This window comes from Sceloporus undulatus, chromosome 2 (genome assembly GCF_019175285.1).
Source record: "Sceloporus undulatus isolate JIND9_A2432 ecotype Alabama chromosome 2, SceUnd_v1.1, whole genome shotgun sequence".
Lineage (NCBI taxonomy): Eukaryota > Metazoa > Chordata > Lepidosauria > Squamata > Phrynosomatidae > Sceloporus > Sceloporus undulatus.
In genome coordinates, this window is record NC_056523.1 from 100,757,993 (window position 1) to 100,783,543 (window position 25,551).

General features: G+C 40.6%; 1 protein-coding gene across 3 annotated transcripts in view; it reads left to right on the forward strand.

Moving 5' to 3' along the window:
* FSTL4 (follistatin like 4) overlaps window positions 1–25,551 on the forward strand; it is a 615,437-nt gene that overhangs the window by 356,762 nt on the left and 233,124 nt on the right. For 2 of the 3 annotated variants that reach the window (XM_042455922.1, XM_042455924.1), the window contains exon 6: window positions 11,141–11,261. In XM_042455922.1, coding sequence (XP_042311856.1) covers window positions 11,141–11,261 — 121 coding nt within the window. The remainder of the gene's footprint in view (window positions 1–11,140; window positions 11,262–25,551) is intronic. The other variant, XM_042455923.1, reaches the window with a different exon arrangement.

Here is a 25,551-nt window from a genome sequence, read left to right on the forward strand (position 1 = left end):
CGGAGGGGAGTGTTTTCAGGAGAGGCAGTGGAGGTAGATTCTGGGGCAGGCACCGCATGTGTTCCCCCCAAATGTCCAGCTTGGCCACCAAATGCTGATGCAGAGGATGTCTTAGAGCACACCGATTTGTTAGGCATGGTGCAGCAGGCAACCAAAGTTAGCAATTGTCAACAGTGTGAAACTCAAAATTTGAAGGAGGTTGAGAGAGTGTGACCACTAGGCAGCCATGGACTTGAAACAGCTAATTGTCTTTCAACATAAAAACAAACAACTATGGGTAAAATAGGCTGAGGGAATGTGACCAGAGTTACTGTCCTCCCTCCTGGGAAAGCCAGCAAATGGAAAGCAAAGCAAAGTTCCAAAAAGCCTCCCCACAAGGCAGGCAGCAAAATAGAGGAGGAAGCACAAAGAGGGAGGGGGAAGCCCACAAAAGCTGGATGGAAGGGCTGTCCCCCAAAAAACTCACATGTTGGAGCCCAGAGACCCTGCCGAGAAAATGGCAACCACGGCCCGCCGCTTGAAGCCGTGGGGGTGGGGGAGGGGCAGAGAGCCCACCCGCCTGGCTCCTGCCAAGGCTGAAGACCCTCGGCCTGGAACAGGGAGGGGGGAAGGAGTCCCCTATGCTCGCCTCCCTGAGGAATTCAGGCTCTGCTCTGCAGCAGAGCCAAGCTGCAAATGGTGCCAGAGAGAGCGCCACATGGCCTTATATAGGCCAGCCTGAACGGTGGGGGCCGGGAGGGGAGTGGCCCCGCCCTCAAGAGCAGCTGGCCAATCGGCTGCCTTGGAGGACTGAGGCGACCATAGAGAGGGGCCTCCGTCTCCCAGAGCGGCCACATAGGAGGCGGAAGTCCCTCCTTCCCCCCCCCTCCCGGCCAGCCAATCGGGAGCCAGCACGCCCCAGCAAGGCATGCTGAGGCGCGCCAAGGCCCCCGTGTCGCCAGGCCCCCACCAGCAAAGCGGCCAGCCCAGGGGATTCGGGCAGCCGCTTTCTTTGGATCACTTTGGAGGTATGCTGTTTAAATGATGCATGCATCCTAAGAGTCCAGAAGCTACGCCAAAGCTGCGCTCTAGTCCTTAGGACTGGATCGTGGCTTTGGCGCAGCGTCCAGACTATTAGGACGCATGCCTCATTTAAACTGTATACCTCCAAAGTGTCCTGAAGCAGCTTTATTTTGACCTGTCTGTATGGGGCCTAAGTATACTAGGTTAATTAAATAAACCCTCCCTTATCTGACCCCTCCCCTCAAACCTGATGGTGACATTCACCCGTGCTCTGATCGCCAGCCGCTAATGCCTGGTAAATTTGGTGGGAGAAGAGGATTATGATTGTTGCAGTAATTGTGACTAAGCAGCACTCATGAACACAGAACAGCTACAGAAAAGTAAATCTAGGCAGCTGTTTGATATTCATGATCACTATTTTGACTCATTGTTTTTCCTGTTTGCCTTCCTTACAAATATAGGTTTGTGTTTGCCAGTCTCTTATTAAATGTGCCCTGCTTGTTGATAAATAAGAAAGTTTATTTCTATGCAAAACACGCACACACTTGAATTAGAAAATAGGCACTGGCAAAAAGGAACATCATGCCCCTGCCTCATTCTGGCATCCTCTGAGGCGAGTGACCTGTGGTGATGGTGGCAGCTCAGCTGCCTGTGTAGATAGCTACCTCCACACAAGAAGGGGAAACAGGTAACAGGGGAAGGTCTGGCAGCTGCAGGGCCAGGATACTCTAGATTAACTTCAGAATACCCTGGCCCATCCAGGCAGGGCCTTGGTCATGTTATGACTATTGCCACAATTATAAACATGCCCCCAAAGTACTTTGTTGGTCAACAGCTGCATAAGAAGGAAAAGATCAATTCTACTGGCAATCCAAACATGAATGGATGATGTTTCTCATGTGTTTGGGGGATCAGATCAGGAGAGATGACTTAGGTCCAAAACACACTGCACACATAATCCAGTTTGAGACTCTGGCTCAGTGCTAGGGAATCCTGGGGATTGTAGTTTATTGTGGCACTAGCACTCTCTGACAGAGAAGACTAAATGTCTCACAAAACTACATTTCCCAGAATTATTTTGCATTAAGCCAAGGCAGTTAAAGCAGTCTCAAACTGGATTATTTATGCAGTGTGTTTTGGACCTTAGTTAAATAGCTGATGTAGACTACTGACCATTAGTAACAATGTTATTTCTTGCCTATACACACAATCTCCTTTTTTTTATTGTAGAATATCAATTATCAGTCAATTATCAGTTGATTTCTTTAAATAAAAATTTTAAAAACAATGCCACCAGAAATATCATAATCATCTTTGTAACATCAGTGACAGCAATGCCCTGTAATTGTTGCATTTATATCCCACCTTTCCTCTAATGAGCTCAGGGCAGCTTATCACATGCTTTCCCTCCTTACTTTATCCTCACTGCAACCTAGGAGGTAGGAGAGCTTTAAAGAATGACTGGCCAAAGGTCAGTGAGTTCCATGGTTCAGTCGGGACTAGAATCCAGATCTCCAATGTACCTACATTCAAGAATCTAGCCATTACACTCACTTTCAGTATAGTGCTGATAATTATCAACTTGCTGTTGCCTATCTTCACTAACTATGGAATTCTGAGTAATAATTCGAGATTGGATGGACCTTGATATAATTCGAAAGTTCTAAAGTACGGCTGCAAATATGGTGGATATCAAAACTCTATATTGCAAGGGGGGATTTAAACACTGACTTCTTTACTGTCATCTAATGTTGAGGGTGGTAAGCAAAGCAGTATACACTGGGCCCTTGATATGCACTGGAGTTTGGTTCCAGGATGCCACATGGATACCCAAATCTGTGGATGCTAAAATCCCATTAAATACAATGGCATACTAAAATATATAAAATGACAAAATCAAGGTTTGCCTTTTGGAATATATTTATTGGAATATATATTTTGGAATATAATACACACACACATACTGTATATTCAAGCTGTTTGAATCCACGGATAAAGAATCTGTGGAAACGGGGCTGACTGTAATTTAAACAGGAAACCAAACTGGGATCAAAGATTGGATAACTTGTTGTCCCAGTTTTATTATTCTTTTCTATTCTAAATGGACATAACTGGAGTTAGAGAAACCATATCAGCAGGGAAAAATAGTTTGTTGCTCCTTTTGGGCAGACTTCAACATAAACATGGGGATGCTCTAAACTCCTCTTACAGTCACCATGGAAATAATCTTTGAACTCAGCCTGCAGGTCACATATTTTGCTACCATATTTATCCACATACAATGGACAATATTTAAGATCTTCATCAGACAATGCAAGGTGTCAAAGTGCTCTCTCTCTCTCTCTCTTTTTAGATAACATAATGATGGGCATAAAAATACCGAGCTGTATAAATTTAGTTGCAAAATGTGTACTTGGGGGAAAAAAAACCTTTTGGGACTACAATGTCCAGCATGGCCATGCTGGACAGAGATATTCTGGGAGTTGTTCATCTAGAAAGTAATCTTTACCAGCTGTATGTAAACACTCTGTCTCACAAAGGTCCAATGCTCCAGATTCTGGCCTCTTACAAACTATACTTTTTTTTTTTTACTGTAATTGCCATGGTTTCATACTATAGAATTTATGATTGGTAATTATGTGAGGCACTACAGCTCTCTGGCAGAGAACATTAAATACTTCCCAAAACTACAAATTCCAAAACAATTTCACAGAAAAAGGCAGAAGGCAATTTCTCTGTTTTCTCAAGTGGAAAAAAATGACACCTGCTTGTTTTGCCATGATGAGCTTACAGAATAAGTTTCCTCCCTCCCTATGATGGTTTTGCAGGAATCAGTAGTGCCTTACTACAAGGTAATAGTCACTAGCTCCCTTGTGAGTGTACCTTTTCCTCATCTCTGTGAAAGAAATGCATGCCATTCTCTGCTTTTCACTCTTAAGACCATTTGAAGCTTCTGTTCAAATCCAGAGCAGGAGGCATATTTTCTAGGTGCTCTGAACAGATAGTATCTCAAAAAACAAAGAGGGGTGGGGGAGCCTCCAGAATACCAGAATATTTTGAAATTTGTGACATCCCATATTCTAAAAAGGGGCACTGTCTGCTCTGTATGTTGATCTAGGAATTGTGAACCATGTGAGTTTGCTTCATAGGTTAGAATAAGGAAATTTCTCCTCCATCCTTCTTCTCCCATTCTGCTGGAATGTTTCAGGAGGCATTGAATCAGAATAATAATTGGTCCATTTCACTTTCCATAACTTTTGCATTTTTGTATTTTTATTAAGCCCAAACTGTTATGTATCATAAGTCAACAGTAAGTTGACTTTTATGTATCATAAGTCAGCAGGTGACTTGAGGACACACAGGCACACACAGACACTATTGTATCTCAGTTTACATTTTCAAAAAGTGCAAATTAGTTAAATTTGTAGTAAAATGCAAACTAAATATGTTACTGCCCCATCCCTACCAGATAAGTTCTCCTGATAGCATTTGAAGTGTTGAATGTGAGATGAAACACTGCCCTACGTCTTCATTTTTCTGTACAGCTCTCATCTAACAGAAGGGGAGGTCTTGAAAATTACTGATGAATTTCATTAGCCATTTTAAAAAGTGGACATCTACTTTAAAATATTGGCCAAAATTCACTAACAGAGTTATGAATGCATACCCTAGAACAAGTAATGCATTTTGACTAGTTCATATTCTTGATTCCTGTGTGTTCCCTGCTTTAGGGAATATGTAGGGATCCTGAAAGTTCCCACAATCCCCATTTACCAGTCAGTATCTGGTGGTAACAACAGGGATCTGTTCCCCTATTGATCAGCAAGCAGCTGACTGATATTTCATTCCCCGCCCCCAACAAGTGATCTCTTGCAAGAGAGGGAATTGCAACAGGTACCCTGCTTTTGACTGTCACAACAGAGATTGCCCACAGGAGTGAGTGGAAACATCAGTTTGCTGATTCCCAGTCAATAGGGAAACAAATCACCATTACAGTGGACCCTTGTTGTACGCTGGGGTTTGGTTCCAACATCCCCCCATGGATAACAAAATCCGTGGATGCTCAAGTCCCATTAAATATAATGACATAGCAAAATGGTGTCCCTTATAAAAAATGGAAAATCAAGGTTTGATATTTGAAATTTATACTTTTTTGGAACATTTTCAAACCGTGTATGCTTGAATTCGTGTATAAAAAATCCGTGTATAAGAAGGGCTGACTGTACTAGCAGTGGCTACTTCCTGATAAGGGGGAACTCGTGGAGGAGTCAGGCTGAGAGGCACTACTTAGCTACATAACAAAGGTTATTAACTGAATAGCTGACAGATCATTCTGGACAACTTGAGGAAGTTTAACAAAGTATGCTGTAGAAAGGTCATAGACTGCAGATCATGGAGTCCCACAATATCCAGAAACGTTAATTATTATGAGTTATTTTTCTTTAGGCGGCATGCATTACAAATTTCAGATTCATAATAAAACCTAAAATGCCAGTACATAAGGTCATGAAAGATTATGTGTTTCCATTTTACATCACTACTAAAATATTGTTTGGTCCTGATATATTTATTTCCTCAGCTGCTTTGTTTATCTTTTTCTTAATGTATTGGAACATACTCCTTTACAGTTCCATCTACCTAGCAAAGCTTGGATGAATTAACTACTTTGCCATTGTGTGCCTTCATGTTGTGTTTCCAAACTTATGTTTCCAAATTACCTACCATGGGGGTTTCTTGGGGGGGGGGGGGGAGAGAGAGATTTATTTGGTGGGGTCTGCCCTTGCCTTCCTCTGAGACTGAGAGAGTGTGAGTAGCCCAAGGTCACCCAGTGGGATTCCATGACCAAGTAGGAATTCAAACCCTGGTCTCCAGAGTCATAGTCCAGCACTCATGCCACTATGCTATGCTGGCTTCTACCTACATAACTTAATTTTTACAGTTAATCTGACCTACTGAGAGGCTCTAAATGAGTTGCTTAGCAAAGTCATCTCCTTAGCTGAATTGTTAAGTAGATCAAAGCAGGGTAGACAACATTACCCACAGTGATGCTTAATTCATGACTGAGGACTAAAAGGATGAGCATATATGTGAAGATATTTGTCTGGCTTAGAAGAGCATAAAATGTTATTGCGGCATGTGATACACTGACAAATGTAACCATGCCACAGGAATAGCTGCTAGATATGATCAATATTTTAATAAGATAAGTGATCTTTATTATCTTACAAGCAAAATGCTCATTATTATAGCTGGTGGATGTGTCTGGAAGGTGGGCTTGTATGTGGACAGGACCCCTGCTGGATTGTGCCACCATACATATCCTTTCTCAGTGTGGAATGGACAACTTATTGACAGGAGTAGTGAGCCAGTTTTATGCTTTCTCTAACAACAAAACCCACCTGCTGCTGCTAGTGACACAGTAATGTACTTTTTTGTCTATACAAATTATTAGCAACCACTACTTTGTAAAAGTAAAGCGAAGAGACACCTCTGACATACGGACTCAACCTTTTTTTCTGCATCTTGCAGTTCCTGCCATTGAGAATCTAGCCTGTTCATATCTGCATAACCAAAGTACTTTATCACACAAGACAGTATATTGCAGTTGGAGCAGGATAATCATGTCTTTGGCAGAGGCTTGTCATGTGACATCAGCCCTCTTCTGTTGTTCTCCTAGTGGGCGATTTGTGAGAGAAAGCATTTCTTTTCATTAATGCAAAAACTCTGATAATGACATTGTTTCCTGCTACTGTTGTGTTACCATTTTCAGTGTAATAATTCAGTCCCACTTTAAGGCTGATTCTGGGTGGTTAGGGAATGATTGGTATGGCTTAGGTGTGGCTTGGGTGCTCTTTGCTTACCAGTGATTCGGAACAAGGAAAAGAGTTGGACACTTTCATTTGATTTCATTTCAGTTGGCAAAACAACTGAAAAACCTTTAAACTTTTTTCTCTCCATTGGCAAATGACCCCCTCCCCAAAAAAACCCTAAGACTTGTCAGAGAAGCCAAGAAAGGAAAACTTTGTTCACTGCCCCCACCTCCTTTTTCAGTCAAGTAGCCCAGTTTGAAAATCTCACTTACATTTACACAAACACACACCTGGAAATGTAAATGGGCAGTTAGAAAAACATTTATTTCATTACCCCTGTTCTGCTGTTCTTGTTGCTAAGCTTCAGACTTGATTAATTTCTGGGAGATTAATCATTACTTTAGCTGCAGGCTTTCATCTGCCAGCAGTTAATCAAGTTGATCCCAAATTAGAAAGATTCCTAGCACAAGAGGGGAGGGAGGCCTTTTCAAATGTAAGGCTGTTTTCATTTCATTTTATATTTCTGGAGGCAGAGGGTATCTGTGTATATGTATGCCAAGCTAGGAAAAGGGGTGAGGATAATGTCTTGGTGTAGTATGTGGGCAGTCTCAAATACTGCATGTGATAATGTGTTAATGCAAATGCTGGAAAGGTTCCCTACAGTGTGATAGGGAAGAGAGCAATCCTGCTTGGATAGCACTTTTGAGAATAACACTATTTTAGGGGGAGAATAGCCTCATGTGATAAAATCCTAAATCTTGGGCTATCTTGGGGCCTCTCTAGACAGATAAGACATTAAGAGCTGAGCCAAACCCATGCTATCCTGCCTCTGGTTCTTCCTACCTCTAGTTCTGACCCAAGCAGGATTGCTGTCAGTCGCCAGGCCAGTGCAGTGATGGGCAGGTGTTTATGCAGCTGCCTGCCACCATGGCTTGAAGCTGCTGCCACTGTGTGCCCCTTATGTGCCTCTGTTGCCGCGTATTCTGAAAAGACTACCATCGTGGTAATTAAGGTCAGAAATCGAACACCTGGCTACATTCACATGGGCAGGGGTCCAATCTGATGCCACAGGACATGACAGGTGTCTTCTGAGAAGATGTGATGGCAGAAGCAGGTAAGAGCCATGTGGTGCCTTGTTGAGTTGCCACAACACTCTCCAACAAACAGCAGGACTGTATGACCTACATCAAGGCCCCTTTAGGGTGGGATGAGTCCAGGACCACCAAATTGGCACCTGGACTAGTCAGTCCTGGCCTGGAGCTATTGGCATGCATTGTCCATACAGGACAATTTGAAGCTGGGGAGAGCACAGGACTTTTGGTCCATGCATACAGGCTCAGGATCATTTTAGAACAGGAATGGACAATTGACCCTCCAGATATTTTTAGATTAAAACCCTGTCTGTATTAGCCAGCATACCCAATGGTGGTAGATCATATGATGTACCAGTTGACACTATCAATAAGCACAAGCTGCCTACCCCTGTTCTGGAACTGGTGGTGGGGGAGATATACTTTATTGTATGGTGTTGTGTTATAAACTCTGTACATTTCAAGGACACACACATACATTATTAAGAAGATGAAATATATAATGCTCAAATCCCAGACCAGAAAGAAATCAGGCTTTCTCTCCCCCCCTCCCCCCGCATCCAAAAAAGCTGCCCCTTTCAAGTGCAAAGCTTGACCAGAGAAAGTGGAGGACCATCACATTGTGTAGAAGAAAAGAAATTCCTGAGAAAGAGTGTGAAGAAAGCATAACTGTCCTTGTCTCCTGCTCCAGTTGGCCCTTTGTATCCATGGATTTTGCATTGTAAAATATTCAGCTTGAATTTTTTTTTAAAGTATACAAAAAACAAAACTTGATTTTGCAAATCTTTGTATCTTTTATATGTCATTGTATATTATGGGAATTTTTGTATTCATGGAGGATCCTGGAACCAAACCTCAGCAGATACAAAGGGCCCACTATATGAAATCTTTGAGACAATGCACATGTTATCTCTGAAGATGTGTGGCATTTTGAGGAGCTAGTTTCTTTGTTTCACAGAATTTGGCATTTTGAGCTCTAGTACCAAAGTTACTCTTTGTTTGACAATCAAAGAGACAGAACCTTGAAAATGTATATTTATGTATGACAAGAATGGGAAAAATGTAACCCATGACTTCCTCCACCTTTAGGACTCCCCCATCCCTCAAAAAAGGTTTGCATTTTTTTTTGACAGCCCCTTGACCAATCATACCCCCTGAACCTGACAGGTAGTATGCATTGATTCCCCCCTCCCAAAAACCTGTTTTCATTTGAAGGGAGGGCTCAGGGGTGGGTGGGGGGGGGGTTCAAAACTATAAATAGATTTCTAGTTACTTTTGACTTTGAAAAGGCCCCTTCTGTCCCTAAACAGCTCTGCGAAGTTACAAAACATAACAAATGACCGCCCTACCACACATACACCCCCTAACGGTTATAAGTTGCCTTTCTCCATAATAAAACATTTGGGGAGGGGTGTCAGGATGATATGAAGAGTATACCTCCAAGGCCCATTGGGTGGCACTGGTGGCCCCAGACTTTTGGAAGTTACTTAATCCTGATTCATGATACATTATTTCAGAATATTTCTCAATTTAAAATATAAACCTGCAGCTTAATATGAGCTGTTTTTTTCAGTTGTTTAAAAGTATATACAAAAAACTATACAACATATATATTTAAAGTGGCTGAAATACGACTGAAACAAAATGCTAAACTGGCAGCTAAGCTGGCATTGCGACTGTCTTCCTCTCCTCTCTTTGCCATAGCTATCTGTGCTTCTCGAAAACCTGCTCTGGGGAGTGTCCCAGTGTTCCAGAGATCTGTAATGACAGAGAATTGCAGGGGAATGACTTATTATTCTGCTCAGCTCCGTTGACATCACTGGATCCTGGTCCTTGAGTGTTAATGTAAAAAACTTTGTTGATGTAAAAAAGGTGGTTAAAAGGATAGAAACATTTTTAAACTGCTGAAGATATTTTTGATGCAAACAATCTGGACAGCATTAGAAAACCTGTAGAGAGTTGCCAATTTTCCCTCCCACTCCCCAATATCAAAGTGGGGAAAGAAAAGAAGTGCTAGAAAAGATAAAGAAAACTGGATTTTAGACCTGGGAGAGTAGCCAACGTATTTATTTCAATTAATGTCAAACAATTCCTTTTGACACAAAACTGCCTTTTGCAATAAGCAAGCAGAAGGTCCAGCCTTAGTCACTGGAAAAACCCCTGATTGAAATTCTGCCCCCCTTGAGATTATGACATATCGGATAAATGTCTGTGTTGTAAGTATACAAGCCTATTAACAGCTGTGGTAATTGAAATGTTATTTTCATTTAAAACTTTAATGCATTTATGGAGTCACTTTAATAAATCTACAGAATACATAGCTGCTAAAGTGGTTTCTTTCCTGGCATTAAATCAAAGGACCTTGTCAGTATTATGAAAAGTTAATCAATTTTCAATACAAAAGTAGACAAAAGGAAATTTCCATTTTTAGCAGGATTGATGCTGGAAGTTATGGTTGGTCTCACTTTTATTGAACATTTTCTATCTTAGGTGAAGGGTCATTTTTAAAAGCATGATTTCTTGAAATTGCCATCAATGAAATGACCAAGCTTGGAATTATAAACAAAACAAAGAACTCTGGGACTATACACACAAAAAATGGGTTCTGGGCCTACAATATGTCAGGAAAGTTGATAATGCCCTGGAGAGAAAAATATATAATTAATTTCATGGCTTCCTTTATAGGAGAGTTTTCATGTGGAGCTTCAGTACAGTATATTGTATTTAGTTTTTATTCTTGGATAACTTGGATGCTTTGTATTCATAAATTATCATTTTTAAATACTGTAATTATAAGTTCCCCCCATTTTTTTAACAACAACCAAAAAAAAAAAAAAAACCCCTATTGTGCTTTTCTCTAATACAATAACCCAGGGCCACAATAATAATGCCATTTGAGTCATTGATTTACAAAATCTGCTGCAATGTGCCTGTATGTTATATGGTCTCATGATATATGAAATCAACAATCATCTATGTAATCTCTGCCTTTAAGACAGTGAATTATATACAAAGCACTTGTGAAGATTAACAGTGATGAAAATGTATAGGGTAAAAGTTGGCATTGCCATAAAAATATTGGTTTTGTCTGTACATACTTGTCATTGTTTCTGTGGCCATTTCCCCCATCTAGGAGCCGATTATTCATCTTTGCTTGCATTTTCCTATTGAAGAGTTCATTCAATTAAAATTGTTGATAAGTGCTAATGATTCCATGCCTTCTCCCTTTCTCAATAGCAGATGAAAAGGGAAGATCTGGACGATGATTTATTGGATTGTACACCAGAAGATCTGCTCCGTTTTGATGATTACAACAATGATGGCTATCTAACTCTACAAGAACTCTATACTGCATTTCGTAAGTCTTGATACTAAATATTTGAACTGTGTTTTGAAGTGTTGGAAACCTGTAATGAAATGAAGGTGGAGTAGGAGAGGGACTTTTCTCCTTGCAGGCAGCCTAAGTGACTCCTTCCCACTTAAACCCTCAAAATGACCCCAGGCAATGGTGAACATGTGTATGTTTCCTTGTGCCACCACAGAATGTCTTTGGTAGTAGATGGTATCAAGCAGTGTAAAGTCTGTGTGGCGAGTAGTATTTGCAATGGTGCTGATAAAAGCAAGTGAGCATAGCTAGAGCAAAACAAATGCTTCAGGAATAAACAAATGTTAGGATACCATGAGGAGGAGAAATAGAAAGCATCAGCCTTTTTATTGGACAACAAATTTTGAGTGTTACAAGAGGTCAGCAATTTTTAATAGATTTATTCATTTATTGTTGTATTGTTGGAGTACTTGTGGGATCATCTGTCTAAGGTAGAAAATGCTGGCATTGGGTATTACACATGTTGAGATGGATATAATATTTCACTATTTTTGTTCTGGAAGCAAAACGTAATTTTTGCAGTTTTCTTCATGTTATGAGAAAGTCTTCAAAAACTGCATAGAACTGAAAAAACAATTTCATGTAGACATGTTTGGGTTTTTTGGGGCGATGTATAGAAAACATTTTGTGCACAGGTAACAGCATTTTCTCTTCAGAAAACATTATTTTTGTACAGAAGCAACATTTACTCTTCAGAAAATACTGTTTGTGCAGAGGAACAGTGTTTTCGACTTAGAAAATGATGTTTTCTGCACACATAAAAATGTGAAAAATTTGCATAGAATAAATCCCAAACTGCAAAGATTTTCATCATTCCAGGTTTCTGGTTTTCTGACTCTTGGCATGGAGATTTTCTGTACCATTTTGGAATGTTTTTGAATATCCTTTCTATCTCTTCACTCTGAACTGGATGATGAGGCGCTGCCATTTGCTTCTGCATGTCGGACAGCATAATGTCATGCGGTAGCCTTTCTGCGTGTTAATAAATTATGTGTGTTTTTCATTAAATTTTGTTGTAATCTTATTTTGTAATGCAATTTTTAAAAAATATATATCGTGTCAGATGTGGTAAAAAAGAGCAGCCTCTTCTTTCTGTGCATTTGAGAGCTGTTACATGGTTTTGCTCCTTAGCTGGCAAATTGCTATCTCCTTACCCCTACACTGATAATATAACACTAAGAGCAAGTGGTGAAAGAAAGTAGGGCTCCCTCCTTGTACATTTGGTGAATCCGCTGTTAACATGAATATGTAGGACAAATGTCAGTGGAAAACTGCTGTAATAGTAACTGTGATGGTTCCATTACTGTGATGTGACATTTTTGCTATTTACAAGAAGCGGCTTTATCAGAGAACTTGTTTAACTCTCTTTTGTCTACTTTTTGTTATAAGCTTCGGCTGATACGCCAGCTGCGTCCCTACCTGGGCCAGAGGGACCTTGAAACTGTAGTACATGCTCTAGTAACCTCTCGCTTGGATTTCTGCAACGCGCTCTACATGGGGCAACCCTTGTACCATACCCGGAAGCTACAAATAGTGCAGAATATGGCAGCCCGACTGGTTACTGGCATACCCAGAGCCAGTCATATAACACCAGTGCTTAAGGATTTGCACTGGCTGCCTATTAGCTTCCGGGCGCAATACAAGGTGTTGGTTATCACCTATAAAGCCCTAAATGGCTTGGGCCCAGGGTACCTTGAGTACCGCCTCTCTCCATACAATCCGCCCCGCACACTCAGAACATCTGGGCAGCAGTTGTTAAGGGTTCCAGGGGCCAGATTAGTTTCTACTTCTAAGAGAGCCTTCACTACCTCGGCCCCCAACTTCTGGAACTCTCTGCCCAATTAGCTCCACTCGGCCACCTCCCTGGCCCAGTTCAAAAAGGGGCTGAAGACCTTTTTATTCAAACAAGCATACCCTGATGTGAGCCCCGAATAACCTCACCCTCTTCTTTACGTCAGCAGTGGTAAGCTGGCTGGAGTGTTTTATTGGATTTTAATCTGAATGTATAATTTTTTTTTATGTATTGTATCTTGTGGAATGTTGTGCACCGCCCTGATTTTGTAGAAGGGCAGTATATAAATAAATTTTTATTATTTATTATTATTAATGGATACTTGATTTGAAGAAACTTGATGACACTTTGAACATTGAGAAGAATGCAGTTTTGCCATTGTGGCTTATGTATTTTATTTTAATGTATGCTGGAGAATGGCTACAGGGACCTCATTCTGTCTGGGCTGTAGATAATAGCACTCCAGTTGTATACAGCAAACAAAGCAAGAACACCTCATCTGATTGAGATATATATATATATATATATATATATACACACAGAGAGAGAGAGAGAGAGAGAGAGAGAGAGAGAGAGAGAGAGCTAAAGTCATTTCTCTGTTTTTTTCCTATATTCATTATGAAGAGTAAATAAAAAGATTACTATTGAAGACCATATCTTCTTGTGTGGTGTTCAAGCAATAATGATCTTTTGGTGAAAGCACTGCTTGTCCAGTTTTTGGAAGCAAAATTTCAGAGGATTCAATGCACCTCAAAGCCCATTATCATTCAAATACCTGCTCTTTGTAATGGATTCTGTAATAGATTCTCATTCCTTTTCATTCCTTATCTTTCCATATATCTTGACACCTTTCCTGGTGCAAATATTGATTCAATGCCAGGAAAAGGGGGGGTAGGCCCAGAAGATACTAAGCTTTATATTAAATGAGTTAAATAAATCCAGAATTATACTCTTGGACTGCATCCACACTGCACTTTGACACCACTTCATCTGCCATGACTCAATGCTATGGGATTCTGGGACATGTAGTTTTGTGAAACATTTAGCCTTTTTTGTCAAAGAGCTCTGCTGCCACAACAAACTACAATTCCCAATATTCCATAGTATTGAGCTATGACAGTTAAAGTGGTGTGAGACTGGATTAGTTCAGCAGTGCAGATGCAGCGTTTGTGATGGTCACAAGGATTGAGTTTATACACGATCTGTTATTGGCAGCAGCCCTCCTCACTTTTGCCTTCTTTTCTTTGTCCTGGCAGTGGTAAATTGGATGAGTTCCTTTGACTTTCCTTGTCTTTTGAAATGTGCTTGGAGAACTCTTAGAAAGCTGTTTTCTTTTGGTAGTTCTCAGAGAAATGTGGAGAGGAAGGAGAGAAATTAATCATGAGATAAACCGAGGAACTTACGCATAACCAGTACAGATATTGCCTAAATGGGAATTAGCCTCTAGAGGAGATTGTCAACAGTACCAGAACCATTTCCAATGGGATTTTGAAGTTATGAATAAATTCAGCATACAGCCTGCATTTTCTATTTTTGTACCAATAATCTGCTTTTAGGAGTTCTGAAGTTACAGATTTTGGGCAATTACTCTTTCTCTGATGTTTGAAACTTCAGAATCAAATGAAAGTTTTATTTTATTTTTTCTCCAAGACTTCCAAGAGCAGTAGGGTTTTACTTCAAGAATTTTTTCTGTACTATTTTTGTTACTTAAGCATGAAAAAGCTATTCTGAAATGGAAATGGACCTTCTTTTTTATGTCTTTTTGCTCTTCTTAAATTCAAACAACAATAAAGAAATAAATAAAGCTTATGTGTTTTTTTAATTATCAGTTTTAAAGGCTTGTGTTTTTATTTACCTAAAAGGGTCTGAGGGAAAAAAATATAGAGCTTAGTTATCACACTGGATCTGTTTTCTACTGTGGTTGCATTTAATTCATTGCATCCTATCTGGAAGAATAGATGTGTAATAAAAAAAATATAACCTCATGTATTAAGTAGGCCATAAAGAGAATTAACCTTGCCATAAAAACCTAACACACAGTTACTGGGAACTGTATGTGGATCAATGGTTTTTCAAAGTCACAGGAAACATAAGACAAATTCCACAAGCCTTTGAAAGTATTTGTGGTTCATTGACTTTTAAATAGGCAATGAAGTCTGAGACAGGTGCAAAAAATTACACAGAGACCAAAATTAGTAAGAAGAGTTTGAAATTATAGGGTAGTTAAACCCATAACAAACTATAGAATCTTATCAATGCAATATGAGCTGTAACCCAGCATAACCACCAGAGGATCACCTTTGAACTGCTGGTCAGCTATTGAAGTGGCTAGTTCCTATGACATGCAGATGATCAGAGTCTACTCTGTATTAATAATGGAATGTAGTCAGTCAGAAAAATGTTTCCTCGGCTGCCACAGAGCAGAAAAGGCATGTTTCCTTACTGGCAATGGCATAGTGAAGCTGTTGTGTCCAACAAGAAAGCAAACAGGTTTAGTTTGTTATCAGAGACGGCAATTCATGGCTGTTTAACACATATTGTGGTTGGGTTGTAATTAGTGGTGGATAAGTTTTCCTCAGCTTGAATTGGATTGAAACAAACTATAGACGTTCCTTATTTCTTTTTTTTTTTTAGTCAATCTATATACAGGGCACCCATGGAGTGCTACATGTTGCAGGTCAGCATTTATGCAACAGAATCCCCCCCCCCCCCCGGCCTCTTCCTTTTCCAGAGTCTGGCACTTCCCAAACCTGTTCTAGAGGTTTCCCAAAGTCTTTGAAACACAGGGTAAGGTATAGTGAGCAGGAGGAAGATGCATGATGAGGAAATGCATTCCACTGGTGCTCAGTGATGTTCCCATCCCTGGTGTCACCTGGTGTGTGTGGGGCTGCCTGGAGGATTAACAAGGGGGTGCCTAAAAGGTGCACTTGCCTTTCTCCTTCACTGCCATGGCAGCCTACTCTTGAGAAGGAAACTGCCACAAAGCCATGAGGGGCACACTTGCCTACGTCCTTCACCATGGTTGCAGCCTCCATTTGAGGAGGAAACTGCCATCATTGTGAACCCATGACACCGACTTGGTGTCACCCCTCTTCTGGTGTGTCACCTGGTGTGGACCCCACCCCTGCACTCTACTAGCGATGCCACTGCCAGATCTTTTCATTCCATGGATGGATGGACACTGTTGGATTTTACCAATAATTTCACCTACCCCATGAGTCCACCACCCATCCTGCCAACAAAACCACAGAAATCAATTCTTCATTTTAAAACTATCTTAACAGGCTGACATTTCAATACCAGCAATCAGGAGGAAGGTCTCCATCACCTTCTTCTCATCTCTCCTACCTGTTGAGATGTTAAACAGAACAGAACCTTTAAGAAATGTAGGTTTTGGAAGAACTACAGCAATATTGAGGGCAGGATGAAGGTTGGGAATGGCTAGGGAAAAGGTTTGGTGGGAGGCAGATAAAAGAGGAATTCTTCTCAGATTCAAGGATGCATAGTTTGTTGTTCCGTGCCTTCAAGTCAGTTCCAATCTATAGCAAACTTATTAGAGGATTTTCTTGTCAAGAGTGCCTAGTAGGTTTCCATGGCCCAGTGGGGAGTCAACCCCTGTTCTCCTGAGCTGTCCAACACTCAAATCAGTACACCATGCTGGCTGTCAATTCATAATTACAAGCCCTTAAATAAACTCACTGGCATCATGAAAAATGAAAAAGAAACTAGTATAGGGTGAAATGTTCATCACACATGAAATGGTCATGACTTAGGATTGCCAGTAAGCTTATTATTGTTGCTTACAATGATTAATATTGAATTGTGTAATGTATCTGTTCATGTGGTTTCCATAAACTATTAAGCTAAAACAAATCCTACTTTGATTTCTTGATCACTCTTTAGATCTGCACAGGCTTAATTTAGCATTTGTATCAGAATGTTCAGTAGGCATTTTCAATAGGTTAACATTTATTGCAGTCTAATTAATACCATCAGTCAGTGACATCATGACTCAATGACACTATCTCCCAAAATACTTATGTTAGATGTGTTTCAGCAAATGCTTCAGCTGTATGAATCAGGAGGCTGTATGAAGAAAATCTCCTGAATTTGACAAGCTGTACTCTCCAATTTTCTGACTACCTTTAAGTGTTAAAGCATCTATGGTTTTTCTCTGTAAGACTGTGATTACAGGTTTGCCTGTATCCCAGAACTTCTTTTCTTCACACAGTGAAACGATTTTACCATTCCCATTTTAGTACACATCACTGCAAAGTTGTAATTCTGGCTGCTAGGTGACTTATAAAAATATATACATGTTGTAAACCAGTGATAAAATGCTGACCAAGTGAGGTGGTTTGGCTTATTTTTAAAAGAAGGTGGCATGGTGTGCATGTGGGGGTGAGGAATTTCATATTATCTTCAGCTTTAGCAAAATATCAGTATTCTCCCATTCCTTCTTCCCTCCCAAATGTCCAGATTCTGTTGTGAAGATGGAAGCAACAGAACATAAATGGAGATCATTATGGTAGTCTCAGCATGATACTTTTATAAAATCTGAAGAAATATGAATTTCTGTCTGAGCTTTGTCATTTACAAGTAAGCTAGCTTCTTCCCACACAACAGGGTGGAAGTAATGAGAGAATTATGGTAGGGAGTTGGGAGCCTCTCTGATGGTTTTTGTTTAATCGTAAAAAAGATAATGCTCCCAGAATTCAGGAAGAGTTGCCTCTCCCTGAATAAAACTAAGGTGTACCACTTATTGTGAAAAACCATTTCTTAAAGAAACAGAACTTCTCCTGAGGAAGCAATGTCCTATGGAAATCTGTGCAATTTTTTGAGACCGCATTATTTTAAGCAGTGGCAAGGAGCAACTGTCCAACTCACCTTTATAACAGCTAATCGTTGATTTAAAGTGGATAGTCAGAGGAGCTGTGCGATATGGAAGCTATAGAAGTGGATGCCAACAAATCCTTCAATCTAGAGAAGTACCAAAGATGACTTATATATACATGCAGTGGCATTTGCAAGCAGGGCAACTATATACTGGCTAGTATACTGTATAAACTGTGAGAGCCCTAATGGTGTAGCAATCTGAGTGTTGGACTATGACTCTGGGAGATCAGGGTTTGATTCCCACTTAAGCATAAAAACCCACTGGGTAACCTTGAGAAAGTCACACTATCTCAGCCTCAGAGGATGGCAATGGCAATCCAACCACCCCCAACCAGCCAAGAAAACCCTATGTAAGTTTTTTACATAAAAACCGTAAGTTTTTTTAAAAAATAACCTGGAGGCACACAACAACAAAGTATAAATTGTTTAAATTAAATTACTAAACTGAAGAAAAGATTGACATTTTTAGCACATTTTTACCTTTCTGAGTGGAATTTTGAGCCAAATTCGAATTGCTAGTCCCAGCTAGAGAAGATCCATTGAATCATTTGCTGAATGGGAAGTCAACACTTGTCTAAATCTGATGGGTTCAATAAGAATTAGCAACTTGATTTAGGTCTTATTCTCCCAATCTACTGATGACTTCTGCAGGTGACTTCTTTACATATCCATTAGCAAAAAAAAAGCTGTTTTAATTTTTTAAAAATGTCATGTGTATTTGATGCAATGTGCCTATGGTGCCTTCATGTTCTGATGGTGCTCTTCTCAAAGACAACCAGTTCTCTACTTTGTTGTTGTTAACTGCCCTTGAGTCATCCCTGACCCATGGCAACCCTATGAATGAAACATCTCTAAGAACCCCTGTCCCCTACTGCTCTACTTAGTTATTGTAATTTCATCCCTGTGACCTCCCTGATTGAATCTATTCATCTTGTATGTGGTCTTCCTCTCTTTCTACTGCCTTTCATCTTTCCTAGCATTATTGTCTTTTCTAATGACTCATGCCTTTTCATTATGTGGTCAAAGTAAGACAGCCTCAGTTTGAACATCTTGGTTTCCAGGGATATTTCTAGCCTTATCTGCTCAAGGATCCATTTGTTTGTCTTTTTGGCTATCCATGGCAGCCTCAGCCTCTCTTCTCCAGCATCACATCTCAAATTTTCTTCTTATCTGCCTTCTTCACTGACCTGCCTTTCCAGCTGTACATGGTGAGAGGGAATACAATGGTTTGGATGATTCTAACTTTAGTTGCATATCTTTGCTCTTTATGATCTTGCCTGGTTCCTTCCTAGCTGCCCTTCCCATTCTCAGTCTTCTGATTTCCTGACCATAGTCTCCATTCTGGTCAAATTTTAATCCAAGAATGGGAACTGTTTAAGTATTTCAATTTCCTCATTGTCTAGGTAGAATTTGTGTAGTTCCTCTGTGGTCATTATTTTTGTTTTCTTTATATTCAGCATTAAATCTGACTTTGCACTTTCTTCTTTCACCTACTTCAGAAAGTGTTCCAGATCCATGTTGTTTTCTGTTATAAGTATCATGTCATCTGCATATCTTAGACTGTTGATATTTCTCCCTCCCATCTTTACTGCTCTGTTATGTGAACATAATTTATCTGTATTTCTTTATTTGACTTCTACCCCATCCTTCCTCTTAAGAGCTTGGGGTAACTAATACACTGGGCTAGGTAATCCTTTGGTCTGATCTTGCATAGTTTTTATATATATATATATATATAAAAGGCAATGGCAGCTTGGGGACACCATTAACAAATACTTTCATCTACATTGTTTACCTAGAAGCAAGGCAGAATGAATCAATGAAATTGCTTCTGACTAAACACAGAACGGTAGAGAATGTGTCATATTTGAATGAGTCAGCTGCTTCTTTGGAAACCTGCTGAGTTTGTCTTCAGATGCTGTGAAACCAAAATAATGTCTGTGGCATCAGATCCATGATGGCTTTTGCCTACATGAAGGTTATCACTTGTAATGTTGTGATCACCCAGTGAGAAACATGAATGTGTGACTCAGTCCTTGGAGAACCACTGGTAAAGTGCTAACATGGCAGTTTTTACCATATAATAACCTACAAAACAGTCGGAAAAAGAGAACATCTACAGATAAACTCCATCATAGAATGCTCCTAATTAACTGACAAGAGAGAGGGTACTAATTTGGAAAGCTCATAGACAAGCTGGATAGGACTTTAAATATGTTCAGATGATTGCTTTTGAATAGATGTTTTGGAATGAAATCTGACTAGAGGTCATTAAAATTAGGCAAGTCACTTCTGGCTTTACCTTTATGTAATTCTCTAATGCAATGATGAAGGAGGAAGTTGGCAGGTGTGATGTTCTGGCTAGTGGGGGAAATATGAGCTTCTAGTACTGTATAATGTACAGTAATCAATGTGGGCAGGTCAATTAGCAATACAAATGTGTCAAACAGAGGGAAAACAAGCACTCCGTCACAATGATTCTGTCTTGTCAACATTGTGTGAATTAATAACATGTCATTAACACTGAAGTTAAAGTCTCTGTAAATTATAACTCAGTGCTCATTAGAGTTCTCCAGAATGTCATTCATTTGTGACAGCTTGGCTCAACATTACATCAGGCTTGGTGACAATGTAATGCAGCCCCTCAGTTGAATGTTGTCATTTAATAATAATTAATTTGTTTTATTTAAGAAGCAAGAATACAACTATCTGATGAAATGAAAATATACTTTTGGGGGAATGTTGTTTTATTGTGGCTGCTAAAAAAAGTGTCTTCACCCATAGGTCACTTGTGTCCAATTTCCACATTAACCTGAAATATTAAACTATTTTTTACATTTAGGCCAAGTATCAATTACTGATCCAACTACACCTGAGTCAAAGGGATTTTCCTAACTGTTGACTTAGCACTTTATTCAGTGGGTCTACTCTAGTTGAACAAGAAGAACAGTATTGTCTCAAGCATTTTGCTATATCTCAAGTAATTCAACAATCGGGTATGAGCCATGGCTTCTTTGGGAATTCAAAGTATGTAGCAGTAATTGTTCCCAATTTCTTACATCTTATTTTTGTACAAAGAATACAATTGCATAAAAGGTCCCACTGCAACTTTTCCCCTGTCAACGGTTTGTGGAACATTTGACCTTCTTATGACATTTTTTCTTTGTGGAAACAATACAAAAAGCGGGGGGGGGGGGGGAAACAAAAGAAATTAGAGAAGTTCCAATATAGTCTTTAATTTTAGAAGTTAACATTTTTCTCCAAGGCCAAAAACACTTCTCCTCTGTCCTTTACCACCCATCCAAACTTAGATAGGATTTCCTTGGGGGGGAAGGCCCATCCACATGTGTTATAATGTGCAGCTTGGGAAGGTTTCTGGCTATTCAAGCAGCATGAGTGAATACAAAGTGACTTTCAGACTCGGTTATAATACACATTTTGTTTTTCTGTCAAATGGAAAAATAAGAAGTAAACTGTAAAATATTTTCTTTCTTTTTGAAATTAACAGCTTTTTTCTTTAGAAGGACATTTTGATAAAGATTCACATGTATATACCCATATTTTAGCATCATTATTCATGATCAACACTTGATTGCTTGTGGCTGAGCACATGATGCCTTCACTGTATCTGAAGTGATGTGAGTGGGATGAAAGCTTCTGGTGCTTGAAATGGGATGGTTGCTTCCCATGAGCCAATAGTCATTTAAAGAGGAGATCCCAAAGGATATTAATGTGTGAGCTTACTTGTATTTGAAACAGGCTTCAGACTTGAGTGTTCATTTGCTTGAAAGCCAATTGTTGTCAGACTAAGTTGGATATGAACTGGGAAGCCATGGGTTAAAGAGAACACATCAATAGCTGAACAAAACATGACATGAATTGCATGAATATAGTAATTAATATGCTTGGGTTGTGTTTTTTCCAAATGTAAATAAATTCAGAGGGTCTCAAGAATCATCAGGACAGCAGATTAGAAGGGGAGTTTACTCTGAAGATATTTAATGTAAGGAACTGCAACCGGGGGACAAATCCCAGGATCTGTCTAGTATCGCAGACTGATGCTCTGGGGTTTCTGAGATTATCTTCTCCCCCCTTGGTCATGACACTGAATCAAATGCATCCCTCAGGCTTTGTTAGTGGTCATAGGACTTTTAAGCAAAAATATTTAGCATTTTGATCCTCTCTTTCTCCAGTCCAATCACAATAAAAGGTGGCTCCTGAGATGTTCCTGAAAATGAATTCAGTCTGAAAGAGGTTCGCAATTAAATTTTAAACCTCCCGCCCCCAAGCTCTTGCCTCCCAAAATGTTCTGACAAAAAAAGGAAGAAAGAAAGAAAGAAAGAAAGAAAAGAAAAAGAAGAAAGAAAGAAAGAAAGATGCTGCTCTAAAGCTCCCTTTTCACTGTCAACAACTACAACAATCTCTCTGGCTTTGCTTCGTGAACAAAGATTCAGAAGGACTCATCCCGCACTTTGTACAAGCGCGTTGGTGACTAAAAAGGCCAATCTGGGACAAACATTCCGGTTGCAGAAAGCACAGCGGAAAGTCTCCTTGGGTGATGTTTCCGGGTTGTGGTTCTTCTGCGTTGTCGTTTCTCTTCGAGACTCGTCCGCGTGAGTTTCAAAAAGGCTGCAGCATCGTGGATAGTGCGTCTCCATGCCTCCGATGCGAGGCCAGTGCAGACCATTGCGGGTCATCAATTTGGCCAAGCTTGAGAGTGTTTCAGGGAGTCCTTGTATGTCTCTTTGGGGCACCCCTCTTACGCTGACCCGTGGCGAGTTCACCATAGAATACTATTTTGGGGAGGCGATGGTCTTCATCCTAGAACATGTCCTGCCCAGCGCAGCTGCGTCCTCAATAGCATGGCCTCACGCAGGTGATCGCTGCTTGCTCAAGGACAGCAACATTCATCACATAGTCAGTCCAGTGTATATTTAGAATTGTGCGTAAACAGCACTGATGAAAGCGTTCAAGGAGTCGTAGGTGTTGGCGAAGGTGACCATGTTCAGACCCATAAAGGAGAATGACAGTACAATGCTCTATACACACTGATGTGTTGCTTCGCCTCAAGTGTTTGTTACTCCAGACTCTTTTGTGAAGCCTTCTGAATGCACTATAGCTTTTGCCAGTCTGTGATCGATCTCTTTATCAATCTTGGCATCTAAGGAGATTGCTTCCCGGGTAGATGAATGCTGGATGGACTTAAGCACAGATTGCGCTACAGTGATGGTGGAGATGGTAGTGTTCTTCCTGTGGTGGCCGGCTGGTAGAAAACTTCCATTTCTTCAGACAGACTTCCAGCCAAGAGCTCTGCAGCTGTTGCAAAACAAGATGTTAGGCGCTGCAGAGCTGCTTCCGTATGGGCAACGAGGGCAGCATCGTCAGCAAAAACAGCTCACGGACTAGATAGTTTAGAGTCTTAGTGCGGCCCCAGGTGGCTTAAGTTTAAGCAGGCTACCATCAGTACGGTAGCATATAAATGCCGTCTTCTTCTTTGAGATCTGCCGTAGCCCTTTGGAGCATCATGCTGAAGAAGACTGTAAATAGAGTTGGAGCAAGAACACAACCTTGTTTCACACTGTTTATTATTAGAAGGGCTCCGAGAGAGCGTCGCCATATCTGACTTGACCTTGCTGGCCTCATGTAGCAGGATGACATTTGAGGAATTTGGGGGGGGGGGCATCCTAGTCATCCAGGATCGCCACAGACCTTTTCTACTCACAGTGTCGAAGGCTTTGGTGAGGTCGACAAATTTACATAGAGTCCTTTGTTCTGCTCTCTACATTTCTCTTGCAGTTGTCTAAGGGCAAATACCATGTCTGTAGTGCTCCTATTGGCCTAAAGCACATTGGCTTTCAGGGAGAACAACAACAACAACAACAACAGTTAATAATAATAAATTTTATTTGTATCTTGCCTCTCCCACAGGATCGAGGAGAGGGGGGATTTTCAACAGTACACCATGTGTGTATGGAAGAATGAATACAGTGACATGGTATAGTCATTTATAACTGGAATTCAGAGACATAGGCCCAGTACAAACCGCCCCAAAAGGGTGGGCTGACGGCAGCCGTTTGCCTGTGGAGGGACACAGCAGCAGCCAAACTGCCTGCCATCCTTCTGCCCAAAAAGAACCCGGGGAAAAAAGGTTCTTTTTAGGATAGCGTACGCACATCATGAGTGCACAATTAGCGCACTCATGATGTAAGAGACGTGCAGCGACATCTATATGCTGAGTGTCGCTATGTCAAGATGGCAACCCCTGTGTGGATGGAAGGCCACCATTAGGCTGCCGCCATGACGTGCTAGGGTTCCGAAGTGTGCGGTTGCCCGCCCGCTCCAGAACCCTAGTATCAGTAGTGGCATGCCGTTTTTGGCCCATCTGTCCTGGGCGGCCATAGTAGTGTTAATCTGGAAATCACTGGACTTCCAGCTTCTTTTTCCTCTGATTTTTAGCCCCAGACTGAACTTCAGTCCAGTTTCCAGCTGCTTGAAGCATGTTACCTAAATGCCCCACCTTCAAGCAGCTGGAAACCACTTATTTGCCTATTTGTTCACCCATACTGAGCAAAAGACTATTCCTGAGATGCATGGCACCAGTTCACTCCATTCATTCAGATGTAAATCAAGTCTAGAAGCTGACATATGTCTTTATTCAATTAAAGGTGAAACAGATGGGCAAATAAAGCCGTTTGCAGCGCTTTGAAGTCTCAGGGTTCTGCAAGATCCCTCTGCTACGATAGCAAGATACTTGGGTTCCAGATACAGTCAAGGTAATAACTACATTTTGGACCTTGAAACTAAAATTTTCAGTAGTTTAAAAATATGTTCTCTGAATTCTGGGAATGATTGAACTCTTGGGCATTTCCTGAACATTTGACTATTTGATTGTCATTGGCAGGATACAGACCACCCAAAGCAGTGGCCTCCCACCGCCCAGTTTACTCCTGCGGGAAGCTGCAGCCTCCAGACCATGGGGCTTCTCCGCAGAGCAAAAAGAACCCTTAAAATTGGGTTCTTTATACTTGGTTTCTCTTCAGATCGTATAATCTTCGCCTTTTAAAAATTGGGTTCTTTATATGGCGCTATTGTGATGCCACAATGCGCCAATGGTGCACTTGCGGCATCACAATGGCCCCGGGATTGTTGTACTGGGCACCGCCATTTTGACATACATATTATGTACTAGGGTTGCAGGGCGTATATAAGCAGCACCCCGAGGCAACCTAGTAGTATGCAGGCCAGCACTTCGCTTCTGTACAGCACCATTGAAAATAAACCGCAGCAGCATTTGATATTTATGTCTGGATAATAACCAACTGGTATGCCTTCTTTCCCCAGGTAAAACTATTTTTTTCAAAACACAAATGCACATATTAAAGGTATAGAGATCCTTACTTTTCAAATCAGTTTCTACAATATGTTAGGAGAGCTTATTTGATTGTAACCTCTTACTTTGACATAGAGCAGATGTTGTGCTTATTCTAATCATTCACAGTCATTCCCTGTTTGTTTCCATAGGAATCTTCTTCTTCTTCTTCTTCTTCTTCTTCTTCTTCTTCTTCTTCTTCTTCT